This window comes from Poecilia reticulata, linkage group LG8, assembly GCF_000633615.1.
Source record: "Poecilia reticulata strain Guanapo linkage group LG8, Guppy_female_1.0+MT, whole genome shotgun sequence".
NCBI lineage: Eukaryota > Metazoa > Chordata > Actinopteri > Cyprinodontiformes > Poeciliidae > Poecilia > Poecilia reticulata.
Window position 1 is genome coordinate 19,205,043 of NC_024338.1, and position 21,778 is coordinate 19,226,820.

General features: G+C 42.3%; 3 protein-coding genes and 2 long non-coding RNA genes across 10 annotated transcripts in view; 3 read left to right on the forward strand and 2 right to left on the reverse strand.

Annotated features, from left to right (window-relative positions):
- Nucleotides 1-199: 199 nt before the first annotated feature.
- itga2b (integrin, alpha 2b) lies at nt 200-12,822 on the reverse strand. Of its 2 annotated transcripts, XM_008416489.2 has the most exons (31): nt 12,381-12,822; nt 10,868-10,995; nt 10,639-10,739; nt 9,549-9,714; nt 9,427-9,476; nt 8,528-8,573; nt 8,130-8,249; nt 7,582-7,626; nt 7,472-7,515; nt 7,307-7,372; nt 7,182-7,234; nt 7,007-7,079; nt 6,473-6,608; nt 6,210-6,392; nt 6,091-6,136; nt 5,790-5,891; nt 4,866-4,921; nt 4,633-4,784; nt 4,359-4,472; nt 4,198-4,265; nt 3,350-3,485; nt 3,176-3,268; nt 2,804-2,883; nt 2,640-2,720; nt 2,459-2,564; nt 1,936-2,091; nt 1,750-1,833; nt 1,477-1,596; nt 1,277-1,378; nt 1,085-1,207; nt 200-785 (listed from the first exon to the last, which is right to left on the reverse strand). In XM_008416489.2, exons 1-31 carry the CDS (start codon nt 12,521-12,523, stop codon nt 681-683), a joined length of 3,078 nt encoding a protein of 1,025 aa, XP_008414711.1. In that variant the 5' UTR covers nt 12,524-12,822; the 3' UTR covers nt 200-680. The 2 variants fall into 2 exon arrangements, with proteins under 2 accessions (XP_008414711.1, XP_017161574.1); XM_017306085.1 differs by lacking the exons at nt 10,639-10,739; nt 10,868-10,995; nt 12,381-12,822 and adding an exon at nt 10,559-10,627 and having other exon boundaries at nt 202-785.
- LOC103469026 (uncharacterized) lies at nt 10,224-10,959 on the forward strand. Its single transcript, XR_534289.1, has 3 exons — nt 10,224-10,305; nt 10,642-10,783; nt 10,875-10,959. It is a non-coding gene; the product is annotated as an uncharacterized LOC103469026 (long non-coding RNA).
- Nucleotides 12,823-12,943: 121 nt separating the features above from the next.
- Nucleotides 12,944-20,027, reverse strand: LOC103469029 (aquaporin-1-like). Of its 4 annotated transcripts, XM_008416499.2 has the most exons (7): nt 19,620-20,021; nt 17,467-17,559; nt 15,274-15,441; nt 14,320-14,788; nt 14,094-14,252; nt 13,941-14,021; nt 12,944-13,608 (listed from the first exon to the last, which is right to left on the reverse strand). In XM_008416499.2, exons 4-7 carry the CDS (start codon nt 14,752-14,754, stop codon nt 13,444-13,446), a joined length of 840 nt encoding a protein of 279 aa, XP_008414721.1. In that variant the 5' UTR covers nt 14,755-14,788; nt 15,274-15,441; nt 17,467-17,559; nt 19,620-20,021; the 3' UTR covers nt 12,944-13,443. The 4 variants fall into 4 exon arrangements, with proteins under 4 accessions (XP_008414721.1, XP_017161866.1, XP_008414717.1 ...); XM_017306377.1 differs by having other exon boundaries at nt 13,941-14,252; nt 19,620-20,027; XM_008416495.2 differs by lacking the exon at nt 19,620-20,021 and having other exon boundaries at nt 13,941-14,252; nt 17,467-17,675.
- LOC108166521 (uncharacterized) lies at nt 14,741-15,610 on the forward strand. Its single transcript, XR_001776884.1, has 2 exons — nt 14,741-14,810; nt 15,511-15,610. It is a non-coding gene; the product is annotated as an uncharacterized LOC108166521 (long non-coding RNA).
- A 343-nt stretch (nt 20,028-20,370) lies between the features above and the next one.
- Nucleotides 20,371-21,778, forward strand: part of crhr1 (corticotropin releasing hormone receptor 1) — a 29,685-nt gene continuing 28,277 nt past the window's right edge. Inside the window, exon 1 of one of the 2 annotated variants that reach the window (XM_008416490.2) lies at nt 20,371-21,009. In XM_008416490.2, the coding sequence (XP_008414712.1) occupies nt 20,986-21,009 (24 nt within the window). In that variant the 5' untranslated portion in view covers nt 20,371-20,985. The remainder of the gene's footprint in view (nt 21,010-21,778) is intronic. The other variant, XM_008416493.2, reaches the window with a different exon arrangement.

The window sequence follows — 21,778 nt, forward strand, 5'->3', positions numbered from 1 at the left end:
GCCCGTTTTGTTCAGTAGAGACCTTTGCTGGTTGACAACCAGGTTGTTCAGTTTTTACAAATTGTTCTGAAAAACACACAAAAGTGGCTGAGAAAGCTGTCATAGATAAATGCAGTTAATTATTCAGTCAGACCCAAAACATATATTACAAACCAATAGATATGTTGAGAAAAAACACTGCCATCTGGTGGTTAAAGTCAGTGAATGCAGCTCATACGGTCAATAAAAATGACACCACATTCATTCACTTCATTCCAGTTTTATTCATTTGTACGTCATAAAACGAGAATTTAATAAATGCTGCAGATCAGAGTGACTGTAACTGTAACTGACTTTTGTTTTTTGTTTTATCACAATGAATACAAAATTATAAAGTTAGAAAAACGGTTAAATATAAAACTGATACAAGCAAACACAAAATATACGTTTTAATATATACTTTCAAAGTTTACTTCATAAGCAACGTAATATCCTTCACTTAAATAAATCACAGTTGCATTGTGGGTTATGCCAAAAAACAAAATAAGAGTAAGTTTCAGAAAGTGAGGGGTTCTGCTCGGAGCATCTGGACCAATCGGTTCTCTGAACTCGATTATTTAGGGCTGATCATTTAAAGCAACAGGGAAACATTTTATAAGGCATGAAGAGAAGAGCTGGTTGGGGCTTCAGGCAAAGACGCGTTACTCAGTCATGTGACTCTCCTCAGCCAGTTGCTGCTCTCCATTGTCTTCACCACCATCATCATCATCACCAGTGGGGGGTCTGGTGCGCCTGAAGAAGCCCAGCTACACACACACACACACACAAAGATGGAGGAAACACTAACAAAACGGAGTGGTGTTTACTTGTCATGTGGAGAACAACTTAAAACCAATAGCGTGAGTTGCTTCAACTCCATCAAGTTCTGCACCAAAACCTTCAGGTTACAGGTCAAAGGTCAAAGCAACAGATATTACTGAGATTAAACCAAAATCACTGATTCAACCAGAAACTCATTAATTAAACCTAATAAGGGGACCTGTTGATTGATTGATTGATTGATTGATTGATTGATTGATTGATTGATTGATTGATTGATTGATACCTTCCAGAAGATGAAGCAGAGCAGGCAGAGGAGGAGGAGTCCAGAGAAGATTGACAGGATGATGTAGCCAATAGGAACGGGTTTCTCTCCGTCAGGAGGACGCCACACCACACTGAGCTGAGCCTGCACACACACACGCACATTTCTGGGTTCTGCTGGGTATTATTTATCAATCTAATGGTTATTGATTACCTGTGTGTGTCCACTCATAAGCAGCAGTGGTTGGACCTTTGATGGTGCGCTGACGACATCATAAGAGGCAGAAGAAACGAGGTCATAGTTCAGGTAGGAGGTCTGAAGGACAAAACACAAAATGACAACAGAACCCTCACCTGCATGTGTGTGTGTGCTCACGCGCATGTGTGCGTGGGTGTGTGTGTGTTCATACATACCTGTGTGAGTGTGTGCAAATTAAGCCGAGCTGAAATTTTTACCACGGCGCTAAAGCCCCGCCCCAAATCCATGACATCACACTCAAACCGGACACACCCCGTCTCACTACTGCTGCAGTTCTGAAACAAACGTAACTGAGCCTCAGATCAAAGAAACACACACCTGCAATATTTCTCAGTAACCTGAAGGTGTGTTCAGGTGTGCAGAGGAAGGAGTTATCACAGATTAGTAACTTTCATAAAGCGACTATAAAGGAGCAAAACTGTTTTTACCACATGGATGGTTTGTCTGAGTGAGTTTGTCTCCTCCTGCTGGATGGGCTGAGAAACTGCAGCAAGACTGGAGTTACCTACGAGCTGCAGACAGGCGAGAGAAAGACAGGTGAAAGTAAGACAGGTGAGCTATAGACTGGTGAGGGTTAAGTTCCATTAACAAAAAGTAACATAACGTTGTTTTACCTCAAAAGGCATCACCTCTGATGTGTTCAGTGTCTGACAACTCAAGGACTCTTCTGACGGGGTGGAGATGACGTAGAGCAGGAAGTGATGTCGCCAGGTAGAAGGTAAGTCCACGGTCAGTCGGGCATTGACAGAACTGGGGCCCTGATTCCTAATCTACAAACCGGAATCATCAATATCATCAATATCAGTTGATGAACAGCATGTTGGCCTTCACCAGCTGGTGACTGGAGGTTCAGATCCACCAGAACCTGGACTTCCAGTCCATAGCAGCAAACCAGCAGAGCTCCTACTGCTCTACCTCATGTTCAAGTCCTAATGCCTCCAAAGACAAGTCAAAGCAACATCAAGCAGTGGGTCCTCAACAAGACATGGCAAAAATGTTCACCTGAAGTCTACCTGGCCAGGCCTGATTCTCTGAGCTGGATAACCTCCCATCAAATCAGTTTTATAAGCTGACAAATGCTGGTCTTGTTTATTCCAAGTCCTGTTAATATCCCTCATTACCAGACGTTAACCTCACCTCATACACGTGCTCCATCAGTGGCCCGACTTCCTCCAGACTGCCAGGGTTACCTACAGGCTGCCAGTCCGGGTGGGGCAAGAGGACTTCTGGAGGGACGGATCCCCTGCAGAGACACCAAAACCTTACTACAGTCAATCTGGATATCTGGTATTATATCCAGAAAGGTTTTGAGTTATACCCTCTGATCTCCAGCGTGGCCTCGGCCTTCACCTGAACCTTCACTGTCACATGGTTACTGCTGGAGTTCACGGAGTTCTTGCTGGTACAGAAAGGCGGACAGAGAGTAAGACAAAAGGATATGAGCTTTCAGCAGTAAACCCAGGGTACCAGCGGAGTTTGTACCTTCGTATTCTTAGGCTGAAGGTGATGTGACTCTCCACCTCCTCCAGGTTGCCGACGCTGAAGAGAAGACCAGTCTGGATCTGCGGGTAAAGGAGACACCATCACTAAAGGATTGCTCTTCGTCTATGATTTCCTTGGTTTGACTCCAATCCCTCTGGACTGAATATTAGACTCTACCTAGCATCATGAGTGCTACGGTGCTTACAGCAGAGGTTAGCAACTCCAAACCTCCAGGTCTGAAGTTCTGCATCTTTTAGTTGTTTTCCACACTTGGAAGATAATTTTATGATTTGAATCAGATTTTTGAAACCTTGCAATTTTTAGGATGAAACTGACCCACCTCTGGTTTAGAGGAATTGGAGATTCACTCACTTTCTGTCTGTGTTTCATTGGGTTCCCGAGGTCACAGGTGACAACAACCGTCTGGTTTTCTTTTCTCTGAACACACACCAGTCGGTTTTCACCCTGAAAGTAAAAACCGACAGGACTGTTCTTATTGGCTGTTTAAGCGGTTCATTTTTATCAGCGTGTGTGAGCCCATCTCACCTGACAGCTCTGGAAGTGTGTGTGTTCAGGGAGTTGGACCACCAGCTCGGTCTCATATGCGCCCTCGCCATCATTTGTAGCCGATACCAACAACAACAGGGACTGATCGTCTCCGATCAACACGCTGTCTGATACACTAACATCACCACCATGAGACACACACAAAACAATATGTCAGCACTTCAGTTCTTTAACCCATCCATTCATTTTCTTACACCCTTGTGGGGTCGGGAGGTGCTTGTACCTCTCCAGCTAACGTTCCGGGCATGAGGCGGGGTCACCCTGGACAGGTCGCCAGTCTGTCGCAGGGCCAGTTCTTTAACCACTAAGACAATTGGTCATTTAAATTAGGGATGCGTTTATTTGCTGATGATATAGTTATTTCTGTAGCTATTCTGTCTTTGTGTCTCAGTATTTTGCAGGCTTTCTTCCAATTACTGAAATTCTTAGTGGATTTCCTCATCAATATCCTGTTGACAGGGCTGCACAGTGGCGCAGTTGGTAGAGCTGTTGCCTTGCAGCAAGAAGGTTCTGGGTTCGATTCCCGGCCCGGGTCTTTCTGCATGTAGTTTTCATGTTCTCCCTGTGCATGTGTGGGTTTTCTCGGGTACTCCAGTTTCCTCCCTCAACCCAAAAACATGACTATCAGGTTAATTGGCCTCTCCAAATTGTTCCTAGCTGTGAGTGTGTGTGTGTGCATGGTTGTTTGTCTCTGTCTGTGTTGCCCTGCGACAGACTGGCGACCTGTCCAGGGTGACCACGCCTCTCGTCCGGAACGTTAGCTGGGGATAGGCACCAGCAACCCTCCTGACCCCATTAAGGGACAAGGGTGTATCCTGTTGACTCACGGTTTAGCGCTCAGCTTCAGGTCAGGAATGCAAATGTTATCGTCCCCGCAGTCCAGAATCAAACGGCTCTACAACAAACAGACACTGTGGTTATCTTTACGTTCACTGAAACGCTGGTCCTGGGTTCAGTTCCTCCGCTGGCAGGAACCAGGCTGACTCACCTGGACTGTTGAGTGTGTCTGACCATGCAGCAGAGCATTCTGGGTAGAGTTGAGGAGGCTGATCTCAGCAGTGATGAAGATCGGACTCAGTTTGTCCCGAACTTCCTCTTCAGACTAAACATACAAACAAAACAGCGTAAAACCACATTAGTATTAAACCTCAACCATGTCTCCATGATGTGGCAATTCAAAGAGCTCAGGTCTCTACAACATTGATTCCACCTGCAGCAGATACAGGTGTGACTGAGCTCACGTAGTTAGTTTGTCCACTCACCCTCAGGTATGCTGTGTGATTGGTACAGGCCAGGCCCACCTGCCTCTCCACAACCAGCTCCATTGACGTCTGAGGCTGATTGTTTGACAGCAGCAGAGTTCTTCGTGCCATTGGCTGCTTCATCGTGTCCAGATGTATCTCCACCCTTAGAGCTGCCACCACCAGCCAGCAGACAGACAGAATTAGATTACTGATATTAACATATTCTGAAATACCCCTAAAGACTACTTTACCTGTCTGCTGAGGGATTCTGTGACCAGAGACATGGACGCATATTCGGACAGCAAAACTGAGGAGATACACCAACAGAAACGCAGATAGATTTATCAGATATTTCTTCTCTGCAAAAAATAATATCCTGATGTTTAACGATATGCAAATGACATATGACTTTATATTGAAGCTCATTCTAACATCTTTAACACTCCGATACTAAAAAATCTCTGCACAAAGAGCATTTTAGATACTTTTACTGATACTCATATAGCATATTTATACATGAATATACCTCCCATCACCCACTGCAGGGAAGTTGAGGTCACATTTTTGTTTCAGAGAACTTTCAGCTTTTATAGAAATGCCTCTTTTCATGAACACACTGACTATATGAGTGAAGAGAACATAAAAAGAGACTGATCTTTAGACAATAACTCCTTATCAGACATTCAGAGGATCTAACCATTGATAGAACTTGTGCTTAAAGTAATAGAACTAGTTTCTAGAAGATTCTTGAGGTGGTTTATCTGTTTCTTATCTACGAGAGTTTGAAATTACCTACATCTACATTGGATGGAGATCTCTGAGCTAGATAAGTCCCCACATAAGTATGCTGAGAGATGTTCAGTTGGAAATTCATGTGGCTTGTTCTGAACCAAGACTCTGGAAACTGGAAACAGAACTGGGTAATGAGAAGGTATTTAAAAACCTTAAACTTGCAAAGATCAAACCAATCAGAATCTAACTGCATGTACTAACAATGCTTGTGGAGGCTTGGATTGTACTGAACTGTGATGATTTAAAATTGACTGAGGAGAATTATCACAATTTTCCCTCAAACTTGATCAGGAACACCTGACTTTAGATAAACTGAGTAAAGTTTGTTGTTCTTGGTTTAAAAATCCAAGTCAATGAAAACTCTTGAATAGTTGCTTAATTACCATGAAACTGGTGTGTTTTTGTGATGACACAGTTTAACATCTGGATTCAGGAAGTCCGGAAGCAGTGAGACAGAAACTCTGGACCGGATCACAGCCTGAGACCTGAAGACACAAACCCAAAGTTTACTGGAGTGAAGTAGCAACACTGAAGGCAGTTTTTTAAGGGGAAAGAGAAAACACGAGGCCCTTATCAGCCAATCAAAACTAGACTACTAATAATGACCTTATTGAATAACCTTACTCAATGTTAGCCGTTTAAAACATTAAGTTCTTTTGTAAAAAATTGAAACTGAAGAGAAACCTGTAGAGAAAGGCTTTGTCTGCACCCCAGGCTCCAACCAGCAGATCTACAAACACACAAGCAGCAGCTGATTATTGATTCGTAATTATTAAACAATAAGTCGGATCTCCTCAACATACCTGGGTATCCGTTCCCATCGAGATCCACACCTGACCTGAGAGAAAATCCAAACGCTGACCTGCTGCTAAATAATGGGCTGTTAATAATTTGCGATGGCACAGCTGACAGGCCGTTGCTGTTGCCCAGGTAGATAAACACCTGGCCACCACCTCCATCTGACCATGGAGCCCCTACAGCAACATCTGCACACAGAGGGGTAGCATTGGATTAGCGCCCTGAAGCTACAAGGTTTATGATGTTGAAAACCTGGATACTTGGTTACCTTGGTAACCATCCATGTCCAGGTCACCCAGCACGGAGAGGGCGGAACCAAACCGGCCATAGATGGACTGACCAATCAGTGATTGGTCAGGCTGTGAGGAGAAGGAGGACTTTTTCTTCTGCAGGTATAAAAGGACCTGAACAGAGAAACATTCAGACTGATGGCTTATCCTGAAACAAGCGAAGAAATTCACTTAAAACTCAACATCTCTGTTGATAAGGTCAAGAATAACAAATGCATTGTTTTGGAGATTTTCCAAGCACATCCCATGGAAAGGGACCATGGGTTAGATCAAGACGATTCTGGACAGACTACATGAGAATACCTTGATACTCCAGAAAGAGCTGGAGAGTATCATTACGCAAAATGGATGGATGGATGACCAAAGGACGTAACTAAGGTTTTTTGTTCAAACCAGTCAATGCCAATGAGGTTGAAGACTATTGTCTGTGAAGCATTTTGAAATTAAACAGCAAAGACACCGAAAAAACTGAAACATGAGACTTAAGGAAAACTTGGACTCAGTGTTCAGACCTGCCCTCTCTCCTGCAGCTGCCCCATCACTCTGTCCATGAAGAGAGGAGCTCCGATCAGCACATCGTCCAGACTGCACCAAAAACCAACAACACAACCAAAGTCACACCAGAAAGTAGATCCAGCCTCCGTCTTTTCAGAAAAACAGTAAACCTGCCAATGTGTTCCTTCTCACCCATCACTGTTGACGTCTGCCACGGCGATGCTGTGACCAAAGTAGGACGCCACCTGCAGGAGACAGAGACATCTTAGCTCCAGTTCCTCAGCTTCCAAACAGAGCAGAACAGTTTGAGTTTTCACCTGAGTCCCAGGAAAGGTGTGGTGAACTCTCAGGGAGCCGGCCATCCTGCCATCATAGATCTTCACCTGGTAGAGCAGACCAACATTAGAGTCTCACTGAGCATCGCCTTCATCAGAGTCACCGACTCAGTTCACTACAACCCAAACAACACAGGACAAACTTACTGTTCCTGCTGTGTTCCTGTCATTCGGAACCCCGACCACATAATCTGGTGAACACAAGCAAAAAGATTAGGAAAAGAAAAATCTCACTAGATTAGATTAGATTTACTTGCCTGTTATGTTGTCTCTGGTCAACAAACCACTGGCCACTGAGTATCCTGACAAACAGACATGTAGAAATAAATTACATTTCATCTGTTTTTATAAAACAACTACAATATGTGCTGCACAACAGAGCAGGAAAAACTCTGAGTCAAAAAAACCACGTTTGACTCGTGTGACTTTACGCTTCCATAAAGACATTAGAAGAAACCGTCATCTGCTAAAAACCCTCAGCTGCAGATATTTTTTTGTGCAGTTTTAAAGATTATCTAGAACCTTCTGTTCTAGTTTCAAAACACTGGTCTCTTTCTGTTTTTTAAAAGTGGGAGATTTGCATAAATATTGCTAGCCTTTCAAAATAAAAGCTGATCAGCACATGAAAAACAGTATATTTCAGGTTTTTGATGATACTTTTGTGAACTTTTTGACAATTCATAAACAATCTTACATCCCTTTACTAAAACATCTATTTAAATTCCAAAGCCCAGCCAATGAAAGATATGTACCTTTCAGAATAAAAGCCCTTTTTCAAAGGATTTCAGCATAATGTGTCACTCACCTCTGTAAAGGTCGTAATCTCCCTGCTCATTTGACTGGTGGATTCCAGCCACATACTGGATGGGTTTATTGCTCTGTCTGCTGTTGATGATGTCACTGACACCCACTGTGATCACCTGACCTGAAATCAGCAGTGAGTGTTAAACCTTGTAGAAAATTATTCCAGGCATCAGTCTAACGGCAGGATTTCTGCGCCCTGATTCATGTTCACTCACATCCAGCTCATTAAAATAACTGGTTATTGCTGTTAAACTGGCCTTCTTGAGGCTATACTGCTGGATTAACTGTAGATATTTAATTAATCTTAGTCACACCATTCAGTCTGAACAGGAAACTTTCCCCAATACCATTTGTAAACTGGTGTAGTTACAATCACCAGCCAGCAGAGGTCTCCCTCACCCTGGAAGTAGAAGCTTCCTGGAGCTCCAAGCACCAACCGACCGTCCTAAACACAGAGGGCTAAAGTTAGCATCATCAGTCCTGTTTAAAGGTTTACATCCTCCGTTTCTTTATAGCTTCATTCTTAGGAAGCAAATTTTTCTTTGTCTTTTAAAGTTACTCCAAGTCGATTCTCTAAAATTCCTTGGAAAAACTGGACAAATTGAAGGTAAAACTGTTTCAGACTGAAAACGTTGTTTCCAGTAGATGAATAGCAGCTAAAATCCAAAGAAAACCCTACAGAAATCCTCAAAAACGTATGAAACTTTAATTAAGATTACATGAATATCAGAGGTAGGAAGAGAAACTAAAAGCTGTACTCAACTAAAATTACAACTATCAACATATTTTTACTCAAGTAAAAGTAAAAAGTGTTTAGTAAAAAGTCTACTTGAGTAACAATTATTTAATATTTAAAAATTGCATCATCAAAATATAAAGTAAAGTGGAAATTTTGGTATTTTAAGGACAAAAATGACAATAATTCATATAAGTAACAAAATATAAAATCAGGCAAAAGAAAACGTTTCCAAATCACTTTAAAGAAGAAAAAAAATTATGAAACTTTAACAAAAACTGCAGGTTTTTGTTAAAGGTTTTTGTCAAATTTTTGTTAAAGGTTTGTGTCAAATTTTTTTCTTAAAACGTTTGTCTTCAGACAGTCGGTAGAAAATCCTGAATTTTTACTGAAGTAAGAGTAGAAAGACTTCATAACAAAACTACGAAGGTAAAAGTAAAAACAATCCTAAGAGTAATTTTTTTTTTCTTCAAAAAGGTTACTCAAGTAAATGTAATTGAGTAAATGTAACTAGTTACTACACAAGTCCGAATCCTGGAAAGGAAACAGGAAGATGCGTCACCTTGGTAACGTCAGCGCTGAAGCCAACCTCGCAGTAGCGCTGATCGTTTCCTAGACAACAAAAGACGGTTTCAGTCTTTGAGGCGGTTTAAGGTTTTCCTTCCAGATGTCCGTGCGTCTTACTGTTGTTCGTCCGTGTGTAGTAGTCCTCCATCAAAGTCCCTCTGCAGGGAGAGAAAGGTGTGGCGCTCCTGGTCATTTGGTCCAATAGGAGACAATTTCCTACAGGTGTTTTCCCCGATTCTGCCTCTTTCTGGTTGACGTTCCAATGAAAGAGTGGCGCACACGCCTGGAGGTGGAGAAACACACAGGAAGTCTTTATTTCCGTTAAAACATCATAAATCTAAGATGCCAGGCATGTTCAAGTGCAGTGTTTTTCAAAGTGAGGCCGCCAGAGGGCGCTAGAGGTCCTCAGAAAGCTGGGTGGAAGATGAGGGGGAAAAAATGCAATTTTAACGATATTATTTAAAACGTTTCCAGAGGTAAAAAGATGCCATCATCAGAATCTTCAAAATAAATTTCAGCACAAACCAAAAGAAAAATTTCTGCACAAGTGAGTACAGAAATTTTGACACCAATTTTGTTAGGTTTGGGTAATATTCGGAAAGGGCTGGTTGACCTTCTGACCTTTAAACTTTCATTAATATCTTCAAAATAAGAGCAGCACAAACAAATGTTTTTGGCTGCACAAACCGGCACAAACATAGTCGAGCTGATTGACACCAATGTAGTTGGATTTGGGTGATGTGTGAGAAGCTGGTTGACCTTTTGACCTTTAAACTTTCATTAATATCTTCTAGGCAAAAGCAGCACAAAGAACGTTTTTTGCTGCATAAACGTAGTCGAGTCGTTGTCTCCAGTTTTGTCTGATATGAAGAAGGTGAGTGTCTGAATCTCTTGAAATATTTATTAATATCTTTAAAATGACAGCAACACAAATTTACTTTTTTTTTCCAGAAACGTTTGACACCAATTCTGTTAGAAATTGGTAATTGTGAAATTACCAATTACCAAAATTTTCACTTAAGACCTCATTGCTAACTAAAATTAAACTCTACATTAGAGTAATAATTACTGGATTGTAAATAAAAGTGGGGAAAATAAATGGAAAATGAAACGTTTCTTGAACATACTTTGTCGTATTGTCTGTCAGGAGTTAACGCCGGTCTGGGGGTCATGATATGGAAAAGTGTTGAACCCAGTGTTCTCTCACCAGCAGGTGTGTGCTGCCGACTGAGCGAACAGAAGCTCCAAACCACTGCCGGCTCTTAAAGGAGTGAAACCTGAGACCTGAGAGGCTGTGCTCCTCATCACCTGCGATCCACAGGAGAGTCAGACAGGAAACATCATAACATCAGGTGTAAAAATCAGACGGGTCATTTCTGGTCCAAGCATTCAGAATTTCCTAAAGACATTCTGGGCAGAACAAATCATAAACTCACCTGTCAGGTCAAAGTGGATGATGTCACAGGCTCCATCAGGTGACCAGGTGCACAGAAACACGCCCCCTCCCTCTGTCACCCCGGGTTGGCTGCTGTTGGCTTTGGGAGCTCCGATCACAACGAAGAACCTGCAGAACCAAAACGTCTGAGCTCCTTCCAGCCGTAAATGACCCGACCTCACGGTTGACCTGACCTCACGGTTGACCTGACCTCACGGTGAGCACCGGCGGTTTGCACACCTGAATCTTCTCTGTTCGTCTCATTCACCCTCCAAACCCAGAGCTAATGCGCTAAGAGCAGAGCTAATTCTTCAGTTAGCACTTTATCGTTTTTTGCTAAAGTTGAAAACATTTAGCGCGCTTAGCTTCCACTGAATTAATGTTTCTGGACAAATTCTAAAGCGCTAATTTACTTGGTTGTTTTGTAAACATTCAGCTGAATAAAGTTCAAAATCTGTGTTGAAGATTTGGGTATTGAATGTTCAAGTAGTTAGCCGTTTATATTCATGCCCTTATTTTGAAGAAAATTAAGACTGCTTCCTTTCTTCTCCTCACATTCTTCACCCCCTGTTGCATGCAGCAAATTAATTTTTTTCTGTACCCAGAATGCATTGCTAGACCATTTAAAATCTACTCATGTCCTTCATGCTTTCTGACCAAAGTCCTCCCGTGGTCAGTTAGGCAAAATCAGCAACAGAGGTGGTGTCCTGCCAACAGTTTTGGTAAAACATACCCAGTTCTACAAAAACCCACATGGATTTTAAACCAAAACATTAAAAATGTCGCAAATAAAGCTGAATTTGACTTAATCAAACTTCCAATATCAACAACAAGAAGAAAGTGTTTTCATCAGGATGTATTAAGGGTTCCTAATCTGGACTCCAGTAATGTTTTCACATCAACAGTTTCACAGCAAAGCCTCTAGATGGCGCCATAATGACCAAATAAGTCCAGAGATATGAGACATTTATAGAAGAAACGGAAGTATGAAGATAAATTGGGGACATAAAGTTTGTACAAAAGATAAAACTGAAACCTATTTCGAAGTCCTGTTGGCAGTTTGCTTCAAGCCATGTAAGAAACACAGCAAACATGTAGAAGAATGTAATCTGCTCAGATTAAACCATCACTAATCTGAGCAGATTAGTGTAAAAACTTAGAAGACAGAGTAAACTAAACACAGGACAATCCTGGAGAAAACCGGTTAGAAGCCGCAGACGACTGGGATCGAGGTTCCCTTCTTACAATGTGCTCCAGATCAAAATATATCAAGTAGTGGCCTAGTTAAAGTCCAAAACTAAATAAGCCGAAAATCCGTAGCAACACTAAAAAATTTGTTTTTAATTATGTATTTTATTACAAGAAGAAAAATGGGGAAGATATCCGGTGGAGACAAACCTCAGAAGATCTTCAGGGAAAATGGATGAGAACGTTTTTCCAGGCGTTGTAACTCACCTGGTGAAGATTTTATTCTTTGTTTCAGGTAAACAGATCAGGTAACGTGAAGAACTTACGTGTTGTTGAAGGAGTGGAAGTCGATGGAGAATCCAAACAAACTTCCTACTGGTCCACTGAACATCACTGGTTTTTCCAGCAGGTTCAGACACACACTGGCCGTGACACACAGCAGCGCACACACACACCTGAACACACACATCTCACCTGTCTGGAGACTGAACCAGAGATGCTTCAACACGCCTTTATAGCACCACTCTGTCTCTCAGTGTGTGTGTGTGTGTGTGTGTGTGTGTCCTGACAGATGACTGACAGCTGGCGGTGTGTGTTTAACGCTCTGAGCTGCTGCTGTTTCCTGCTGATAGAAAATAAAACTAGAAGCTGGCTTATCTGCCGAGTTCAGTTTTCTGTGGATGGTGAGTTCAGGAACATCCAGGAAAGTAAAACGTTCTCGGTTGATTTTTTTATACTCCCTAAGAACTCGATAATAATCCATTTTATTTCTCTGCCTCTGTTTCGTCGGCCGTTTTAAGCAGCAGATTTCCCCGTAATGTGATAATAATAATAATAATAATAATTTAAAAACCAACAACTGTTAACATTTTAAACAAAAAGTGGGTGCTCAGGTTTAAATTTATTAAGGATTTGATCCACACAGGTTAAAAATTATACATACAAGCTCAAATAGAAGCATATACATCCACTAATATTTCATTAAATGTAGCACCTGCTATTTGTAACAACAAGCTTCTGGATATTTGAGTTAATATCAAGTTCAGACACACACCTGACACATAATATATTTTGTGCATAATATATGAGTATTTTTGCAAAATATGCACATTTGTATAAAATGCTGAAAACATTATAATAAAAATAAAACTAGAAATCACAAAGTTCTGGACTGCATGGTTGCTGCTTCTTTAAGAATCAGCTGGAGTTGGATTGATGTCCTTATGTTTGAGGTAAAGAGGTTTATCTTTTAGCATCATTAAATCAGAATAAGTCTGGATTAGATTAGGGAGAAGACCGGGATGATTTTTAGTCCAGCTCCTTAGAAAGCTGGACTATGATGGCGACGAGGAAGAGGACGATCTGTTGCTTCTTCGCTGCTCAGGTGTGTTACGGCAGCTGTGTCAGCGCCCCCTGCTGCTGTTTGTCTGTCAGCACATACAGCTGTTTTAGCTCCGCCCACCAATCTCCAGGGCAACGCCAGCGCGGTCGCAGCAGCAGGTCGTTGAGGAGGGCGGCCACACACGCCCCGAGAATAGGCCCCGCCCAGAACACCTGCGGTGGAAGCGACCAATCAGAGATGAGTTAGTGCAAAAATTACACTTTTGGTGTTGATTAATGGATTATTGCATGTGTGAAACTCAAAACCCGGGACTCAGATCTGTCCTGCTGTTGCTTCTTTATCGGCCTTCTTGTTACAACTGAGGTTTTTAAGAAAATAGCGGCTCATTTAATCGTTAGTTGATTAATAAGATCAACTTTAGATTGACTCATTACATGATAACTTGCATCTGTGTGTGTGTGTGTGTGTGTGTGTGTGTGTGTGTGTGTGTGTGTGTGTGTGTGTGCGTGTGTGTGTGTGTGTGTGTGTGTGTGCGCGCGCTGACCCAGTGGTTCCTGAAGTCAAGTGTGACGGCGGCGGGACCAAAGGAGCGCGCTGGGTTCATCCCACATCCTGTGGCGCCGACCTGAAGAGGAAACAGAAGCTGATTGGCTGATTGGCTGCTTAAAGGGCCAGCAGACAGGTGGGCGGGACTTACAGCCACCAGGTGTCCCAGACTGACAGCCAGACCGACCAACAGAGGCGTGGCCACCTCCGGCAGAGGGAGCTCTGTGGTAACCATGACGACCAGGACCAGCTGGAGGGTGATGAGCGTTTCCACGGTGACGGCCTGGTGCAGCCGGACGCCGGAGGACACCTGGACGCATACGGGGGCGAGTCAGAGGGGATCATGCTCTCTGATTGGCTGATGGAGGAACACTCACCTGGTTCACAGCAGGCGCCACATCTCCCATCAGCCCCAGCAGCAGCGCAGCAGAGGCCACGCCCCCCAGCAGCTGGCCAATCACGTACAGCGCTGCCCTCCACAGGCGGAGCCTCAGGGTCAGAGCCATCGCTATGGAAACTGCAGGGTTCAGGTGAACTGCTCCACCCACGGACAGCGCTGCCATGGCAACGGATAGACCAAAGACCAACACAACCTGCAGGGGACACGCCACGAACCCAGAGGGTGGAGGACCCTCAGGGGGACGGCTGTGATTGGTCAGACTGGTCGACCCCAGGTCAGCCTTTATCAGAACAGCTGATAGGCTGGCAGACAGGAAGAGGGCGGTGCCTACAAACTCCAGCAGGAAGTGATGCAGGCAGGACTGGGAGAGGACGTCCCGCAGGACGAGACGGAGACAACGAGAAACAAACATCACAGTGGCGACTGGACTAGCTGATCACAATCATCTGTGGGGAGAAACAAGAACAGGTAAGAACAAAACAGGTGAGATCCAGGTGGGCTGGGAGTCTACAGAGAAACTCCAAGGCTGCGTTCACACCAGACCTGCTTAATCCGGTTTAATGCAGTTTAAATGCACATGTGAACGCTAAGCGGATCGGGGATCGCTCCAATCAACGCAGGAAGTGGACTACAACGCGTTACTGTCATTTCATGAAGAAGGAAGTTGTGTTCAGTATCTTCTTCAAAGGTTTTTGTGTCGTTTCCTTCAGTGGTTCCTGGTGAGGCGCCACCACAGGCCAGGAGGGGAACTGGTTTTTAGCAGCTGCTGAAATGTAACAAGTGTTGCAATTTTGATCCCCAATCGAACCGAATTTACCGGACTAGGTGTGAAAATTCCCGTATAATCGGTCCAGGTAAATATTTCAGATTTAGAGCTCCTTATTTTACCAAAATCTCAAACACCTTGAAGTCCTGATGGTTCAGAACTTACCTGTCGGCGTCAGAGAGGTGGATCCCAGGTGTGCTGCTGCTGGTTAATGACATCTCCTACATCCAGAGTGCGAGTCTCTGTCTTTTATAAAGTTAATGTGGGTGGCGTTGGCTCAGGTGTGGGCGGAGTCATCACACAGGTAACTTGTTGTTTCTGGATACGTCTCACCTGTCAGGAGAAAAAAAATCCATTTGTTGAAACATCTTTGCTGTAGTTAAAACGGACATTTGTTCTCAGGTGGATCTGACTCTAACTCCAACCTTCACCTTCAGAAACCTGAGAAGAAGCCCTCTATGGGACAGGAAGCTGCAAAGTTTCAAAATAAAACATCTAAAAAGATTTATCAAAAAAAAAAAAGAACCAGTAACGCAAAAAGCTGAACATGTTCATGTGTTAACTGCACATCGGTGTCAAAATCCTCCCGAGGGGAAGCACGGTAGAGGCAGCATCATGATGAGGAGCAGTTTTATTTTATTTTATAAATTTTTTAAAATATTATTATTTCATTCACCAAATCCTGCAGATACAATGAACATCACGGACTAACAAAAAGAGGTACTTAAATACAAAATAAATAACTGGATAATAGAATAAATAGCAGCAACAAAAATAAAATAAATAAACTGAAAAACAACAAAAAATAAAATGTTCAATTTTAATCAGATTCACTTACAGAGTTGATTGGGCAGCTTGCACTGCTAAAACAAAATCTTACCAAGTATTTTCTTTTGTTTTTAGTGAAAATATCTTAGTAGACTTAACATTAAGCAAAAAAATAATAATAATCAAACTTTTAGCATTATATAGGAGCTTGTTTTAAGTTAATAATTACTTAATGTTGATGAAAAATAACTTAGAACATGAGAAAATGTTATAAGGACTTTTACAAAAATTAATATTAAGAAATTATTGACTTAAAACAAGTTCCTGTGTCTTGCTAAAAAGTTTTTTTTAATAAAGTTTTTTTTTGTGTCTTAGTACACTTGGAATAAGACAAAACTAACTTAAAAGTAACTTTTCAACAAGAGACTGAAGTTCGTTTTAAGTCAGTTAATTTCTTAACATTGATAAAAGATTATTAGTTCTAGTGGCAGATTGTTTCACTGGTAAAAATTCATGCTTTAAGTGAAATAATCTGCCAGTGGAAGTAGTAATTTTTCATCAATATTAAGCAATTGTTGACTCAAAATGAGCTCCTACATCTTGATGAAAAGTTTCTTGTGAGTTAGTTTGGTCTTATTTACGATATTTGCACTAAACTAGACAGAAATACTTGGTAAGATTTTGTGTTTTTGCAGTGCATTTCTATTAGCCTCCTAAAAAGAAGAAAGGAAGAAATCCTCACAGCTGCGTCTGTAGCAGCATGACTACAGAGACTGATAGAGATTTTTTGGTATTATCATTTTGTTGTTACTTTAGTTCATATTCAGGTTAAAGTGTTCTCTTGTTTAAACTGTATGTGTGAACTGACCTGGAAGTCACAGCTGCCTGTTATCTTCATGTGAAACAGTTTGACCGAGATTTGAACCGGGCTCAGATCAGGGGCCAGATGTTAAATTGTTTTACGACCTTTGCTTTGTTTAGGTAAAATGTTTTACGACCTTTGCTGTTTTTCCTCTGCTGTCTATCTTGCCTATCCTCCCTCTTTGAAGTTTGAGAATAAAAGACAAGCTGTATCCAAAGAGAAGCAGAACGCTCTGTGAACAGCTCTGAGAAGCAGTTGACAGAGTCTTCTCCTTTTGCTTGCAGAAGTTTAGTCATAAATTCATATACGTTGTCTGTGGTTCTTTTATGTAGGTTCTAGGAAAATACCTATCAGAGACCGCTCCGGATAACCTCAGCCTGCCTAACTTTAAGGAAAGTCTAAAAGTGGACAGGATGTCAGCAGACAGGACGGAGGACCAGGTCTGCGGTTTGTCCCCGATTCTTGAATGAAGACCTTTTTCTGTGTCCTCGTGACTGGAGACGAGCCGATGAGCTGCAGGATGTTTGAGCGGGAAAACCCGACTCAGAACAGAGCAGAGGCTTGTTTCACACACACAGAGGAGCTCTAAGCAGCTCAGACACCTGAGAGGTGTGTGAGGCACCCAGCCGTGCGGCTGGCTGACATTCAGCAGCGCAGGTGTCGGCAGATCGCCTCGTCCCTCCATTAGAGACATCTGATGAGTCCTGAGGAGCTGCAGGTCGGCTCACCTGGGCAGAAACAGAATCCTGAAGGAGCGCGGCCCGATCCCGGAGCGAAGCGTCTCCTGCATTTATCCGAGTTAATCCTCCTCCGACCTCCAACTGTAACACAGGAAAACCAACTCAGAGTTAAATCTGACACTTTCTCTGTAATTCTCACACATTCTGAGTTAAAATTACGTTAAATATTTGACACCCTCCGTGTTGTTTTTGGTTCATTTTTGTAGACATTGGTTTTAATCTCTTTTATTAATTCATTTAATTATTTGTATCCATTATTGCTTGTTTTGTTTTTGCCCTTTGAGATTTAAAGATATAAAGGGCATTATAAATAAAATCTATTATTATTGTTTTATGATGTGTGCACTTTTACCTTAAGTATTAATTTTTTAAACCTACATTGTGTTATTTTATGACACATTATAGTGTATTTTAAAGTGAAATCGTATTTTCTTCAGCTAATGTTTAGTCAAAGTGAAGTTTATTTGTACAATAAGGCATTTCAAAGTGCTTTACACCTTAAAACAATTATGAAACAAAAACTACATTTGTCAAATGCCATCATCAAATTTATCAACCAAATATAGATTAAATAATCAAAGTTTTACTTGTTACTAACCAAAAGAAACTCTAAACAGGTAGTTTTTTTGTTTAGATTTAAAGGAACTCAGTGTTTCGGCTGTTTTGCAGTTTTCTGGTTTGTGGTCCATAGAAGCTGAATTCTGCTTTTCCATGTTTGGTTCTGGTTCTGGATGCAGAACAGCAGCAGATCTTTAATGTATTCAGGTGGCAACATGTTCAGTGGTTTATAAACTAACAGAAGTATTTTAATGTGTTAATATTCATTGTCTTGTTTCCTAAAACTTTAGTTTTCTGTGTTTCCTACAAAACCCAAAGTACACTGCTCAAAAAAATAAAGGGAACACTTAAACAACACAATATAACTCCAAGTAAATCAAACTTCTGTGAAATCAAACTGTCCACTTAGGAAGCAACACTGATTGACMMSRSGRRSSYYCSYSKKGTCAATYAGTGYTGCTTCBTAARWGRACAGTTTGATTTCACAGAAGTTTGATTTACTTGGAGTTATATTGCGTTGTTTTAAGTGTTCCCTTTATTTTTTTGAGCAATCATTGTGAAAAGCAGTCACTGGCGGTGGGCGGATTGATCATAAATAGACCCTCTACCTGCCCCCTTCAGACGCATCCCTGCTCCAATACACCTGAACTCTTTTTACAGCTGCAGGATAGACGCTCCGGACCTGGCGCCCCCGGATCAGGTACAACGGAGGAATGGATCAGAGAAATTTTACTGCAATTTAAGTTCTGTCCAGCAGAGGGCAGCAGACATTACAACGCTCATATCTGCAGCTCAGCGAACCGCCAGGTTCGGACCCGTTACTAATTATTGGCGTAGTAGCGTAGTAACTATATTTACCTCAGTATGCATTTGGAAGAAAATGTATTTTTACTACGCTGTACTTTTTACTTTTGCTTGAATACATTTTCTGGATAGCCTACCCACTGTGATTAACTTCACTGATTGTGTAACCTGGTACATTTTACTGGAATGTCGTCTCTGCTGCTCAGATTCTCAGCATGTCATGATGAACATTAGACTTACAGTAACTGTCCTCAGTCAGAGCCTGTTTTAGATTTGTTGGAAGACTGACTGCTACTGGAGATCCTTCCTCCGCATAGCATCATAATCCATTACGACTTTTTGAAAATATTTGGATGATATGAGTTATGACAACTTTTAATTTTTGGGGGGATAAATAAAGTATTTTTGATTTAAATTAATTTTCCAAAAAGAAAGTTTAATTTAAATTTTTTGTATTTATTTTAGTTCCTAAACCTAAAAATAGAAATTAAAAGGTTGTTCTAATCCAAAACAAACATCGCTGCAGGCTATTCAGAAAAACTCAACACACTCTGTTTTTTTAAGTGTGTGTGTTCCCTGCAGCAGCTGCAACAATCAATGTGATCATTACACAACTGGGACACCCTGACCCGGTTCTGAATGTGTGTGTGATCAGGTTAAAAGTTCAGGCCGGGGTCAGGCAGGTGGACCCCCCAGGAGTCAGCCCGGCCCAGATGGCCCAGAGTTCACCTTACAGATGGTTCCTAACAAAAGTCACAACGAGCAGCAGGAACACACACCTGGAGCAGGAACTGGGTCAGACGTGATTCATGCCCGGTTCTCCTCGGCCTGACCCATTTTCCTGAAGCTGAAACAAATGATCAGAGATGAGATTCTGTTTCTGGTGGAATCCCCAGAGAGGCGCCGTCCAACTGGGATGTATGGTTCTCTGAGCAGATCACTGCTAACCGGGGGAACCACAGTCCTGCTGGCATGAACTGAACTGGTTCTGAACTGGTTCTGAACTGGTTCAGACGGTGTTGGAAACTGGAATTCTGACTCAGACTGAAACGATTAATCGATTATTTAAATAATTAACTAATTTACTAATTGATTAATCGTTAGCTGGAGTAAAAAGACTCAGAAAAATCATCATTGCAGAAAGAACAACACACAGAGCAGGAGCTAAGACAGAAATATTCAAAATATATACATTTTAAATTCAAGTTAAAGAAAAATTTTCTGTAAATATGTAAATAAAAACTATTAACTTCCGTTTTCATCCAATAATTAATTGATTATTAAATAATCATCAGATTTTCACGTTAGAAATATTTTTTTCATTTCCTTTGGCACAAATGATCAAGTGTTCACTAAAGTACTGCTATTGAATTTTTACCAGTAAAATCTTTATTTACTTATTGAAAAAAATGTATTGAATTATTTATTTGCATCTTTTAAAAAGCTTAAGAAGTTAAATAAAAAAAAATCTCTTATCCGATTAATCATCAAAGTCATTAATCAATTAACTAGTAACTAAAATAATCGTTAGTTGCAGTAATAATTCTGACACGTAAGGCTTTCCGTAGAAAACAGGTGGACAGGTGAGAGCGGTCAAAGCTGCTGATGACGTTCATTTAAAGTCACGTGATCAATGCGATCAGAGTGTGTATTGATCAGTGTTAAGCGGCCTGTAGTGTGTGTGTGTGTGTGTCTAGGTGTGTGTGTGGGGAGGGGCTGAGGAGCTGGGCCGGTCAGTGCCCTCCCCCTCCCCCCCGTTCTGTCCTCTGATTGGCTGCCTCTCTCCTCTCGCGCAGCGGGCGCTGCTCCTCTTCAGATCCAGGTTGAACCCGCGCGCATCCAGGAGTCATATCGGACCCGGACCAGAACCTACAAGGATCCCGACCGGAACAGACCCGAACTGGACTCTCCTCTGTCTCTCTTCCAGCTCGGTACGGTCGAACCCTTCCCGGTTCGGTTCGGATCTTTTTCCTCCTCCTCTTCTTTTTTTCTCGCTCTTTTGCGCATCTTGGATCTCGTTCTGTCCCGGTTCCGACCGACATGTGTGGGGAACCGAACCGGACCAGAGCGCACCGTACAGGGCTGTGAACGCAGGACCACGGCGTGCCGTTGCGCGCGCCCCCGGCCGTGCGCGTGAATGAAGAGATGGAGCGGAAAGTCCTGAGTCAGGTATGACGGGAGCGCGCAGCCGGTGAGCGCGCGTGCGTGCGTACTGCTGTTGCTGTGTGGTCTGACCTTGTGAGGTCCAGAACCCGGTTCTGAAGAATCTGAATCCGGTTCTAGTCACTGCAGAGACGCACGCGCTCGTGTTGCAGATAAAAATCAGCTGCTTTCATGTTTACTGGATAAACTGAACCCAATCCGAACAGAACCAGTACCCATCATCAGCAGGTAGTTCAGCTGGATCCGTGTCGTTCTTTTCTGCTGAACGCATCCGTTCCTTTCAGGTTCTGGTGTTTGGAGTTCTTTCTGGGCCCAGTTTGGCTCTGGTTCTGGTTCAACCCGGTTCAGGTTGATGGAGCATCAACAGGACAGAGTTCTGTTTCAGGAACCCGGACCGACCCAACCCGGAGCGGTTCTGGTTCTGCAGAACATCAACAGTGAACCGATAAAACAGAATAACTTTAGAAACCAGATCCAAACGATCAGCTGGTTCTTATCTGGGCTTTGACTAGACCGTTATAACACATGACTCAGCTTTGATCTAAACCATCCCAGAATATCTCTGCTGCTGCCCTCAGCATGATGCTGCCACCACCAGGTGCTTCGTCCACATGCTGTGATTTTCATTAAGGGAAAAAGTTCTGATTGCGTTACAAACATTTATTGGGCCTGCCACACTTTTCAGATTCCTGTCTGTTAAAAGAAGTCTGGATTTGTTCTTCTGTGCGTGTGCGTGTGTGTGTGTGTGTGTGTGTGTGTGTGTGTGTGTGTGTGT

Bases quoted from the DNA above. Each gene is read 5' to 3' on its own strand.
- itga2b (XM_008416489.2), bottom strand. From the start codon at position 12,523: ATGTGTGTGTTCAGGTGTGTGTGTGCGCTGCTGTGTGTCACGGCCAGT. The intron at 8,250-8,527 runs GTGAGGGAGACC...TGCTGATTTCAG, and splicing joins AGGAAGCTTCTACTTCCAGG to GTCAGGTGATCACAGTGGGT. The intron at 7,235-7,306 runs GTGAAAACTCAA...TGTCTCCTGCAG, and splicing joins ACACCTTTCCTGGGACTCAG to GTGGCGTCCTACTTTGGTCA.
- LOC103469029 (XM_017306377.1), bottom strand. From the start codon at position 14,754: ATGTTTGTTTCTCGTTGTCTCCGTCTCGTCCTGCGGGACGTCCTCTCC. The intron at 14,253-14,319 runs GTGAGTGTTCCT...GTATGCGTCCAG, and splicing joins TGGCGCCTGCTGTGAACCAG to GTGTCCTCCGGCGTCCGGCT. The intron at 13,609-13,940 runs GTCAGCGCGCGC...CTTCCACCGCAG, and splicing joins TTGACTTCAGGAACCACTGG to GTGTTCTGGGCGGGGCCTAT.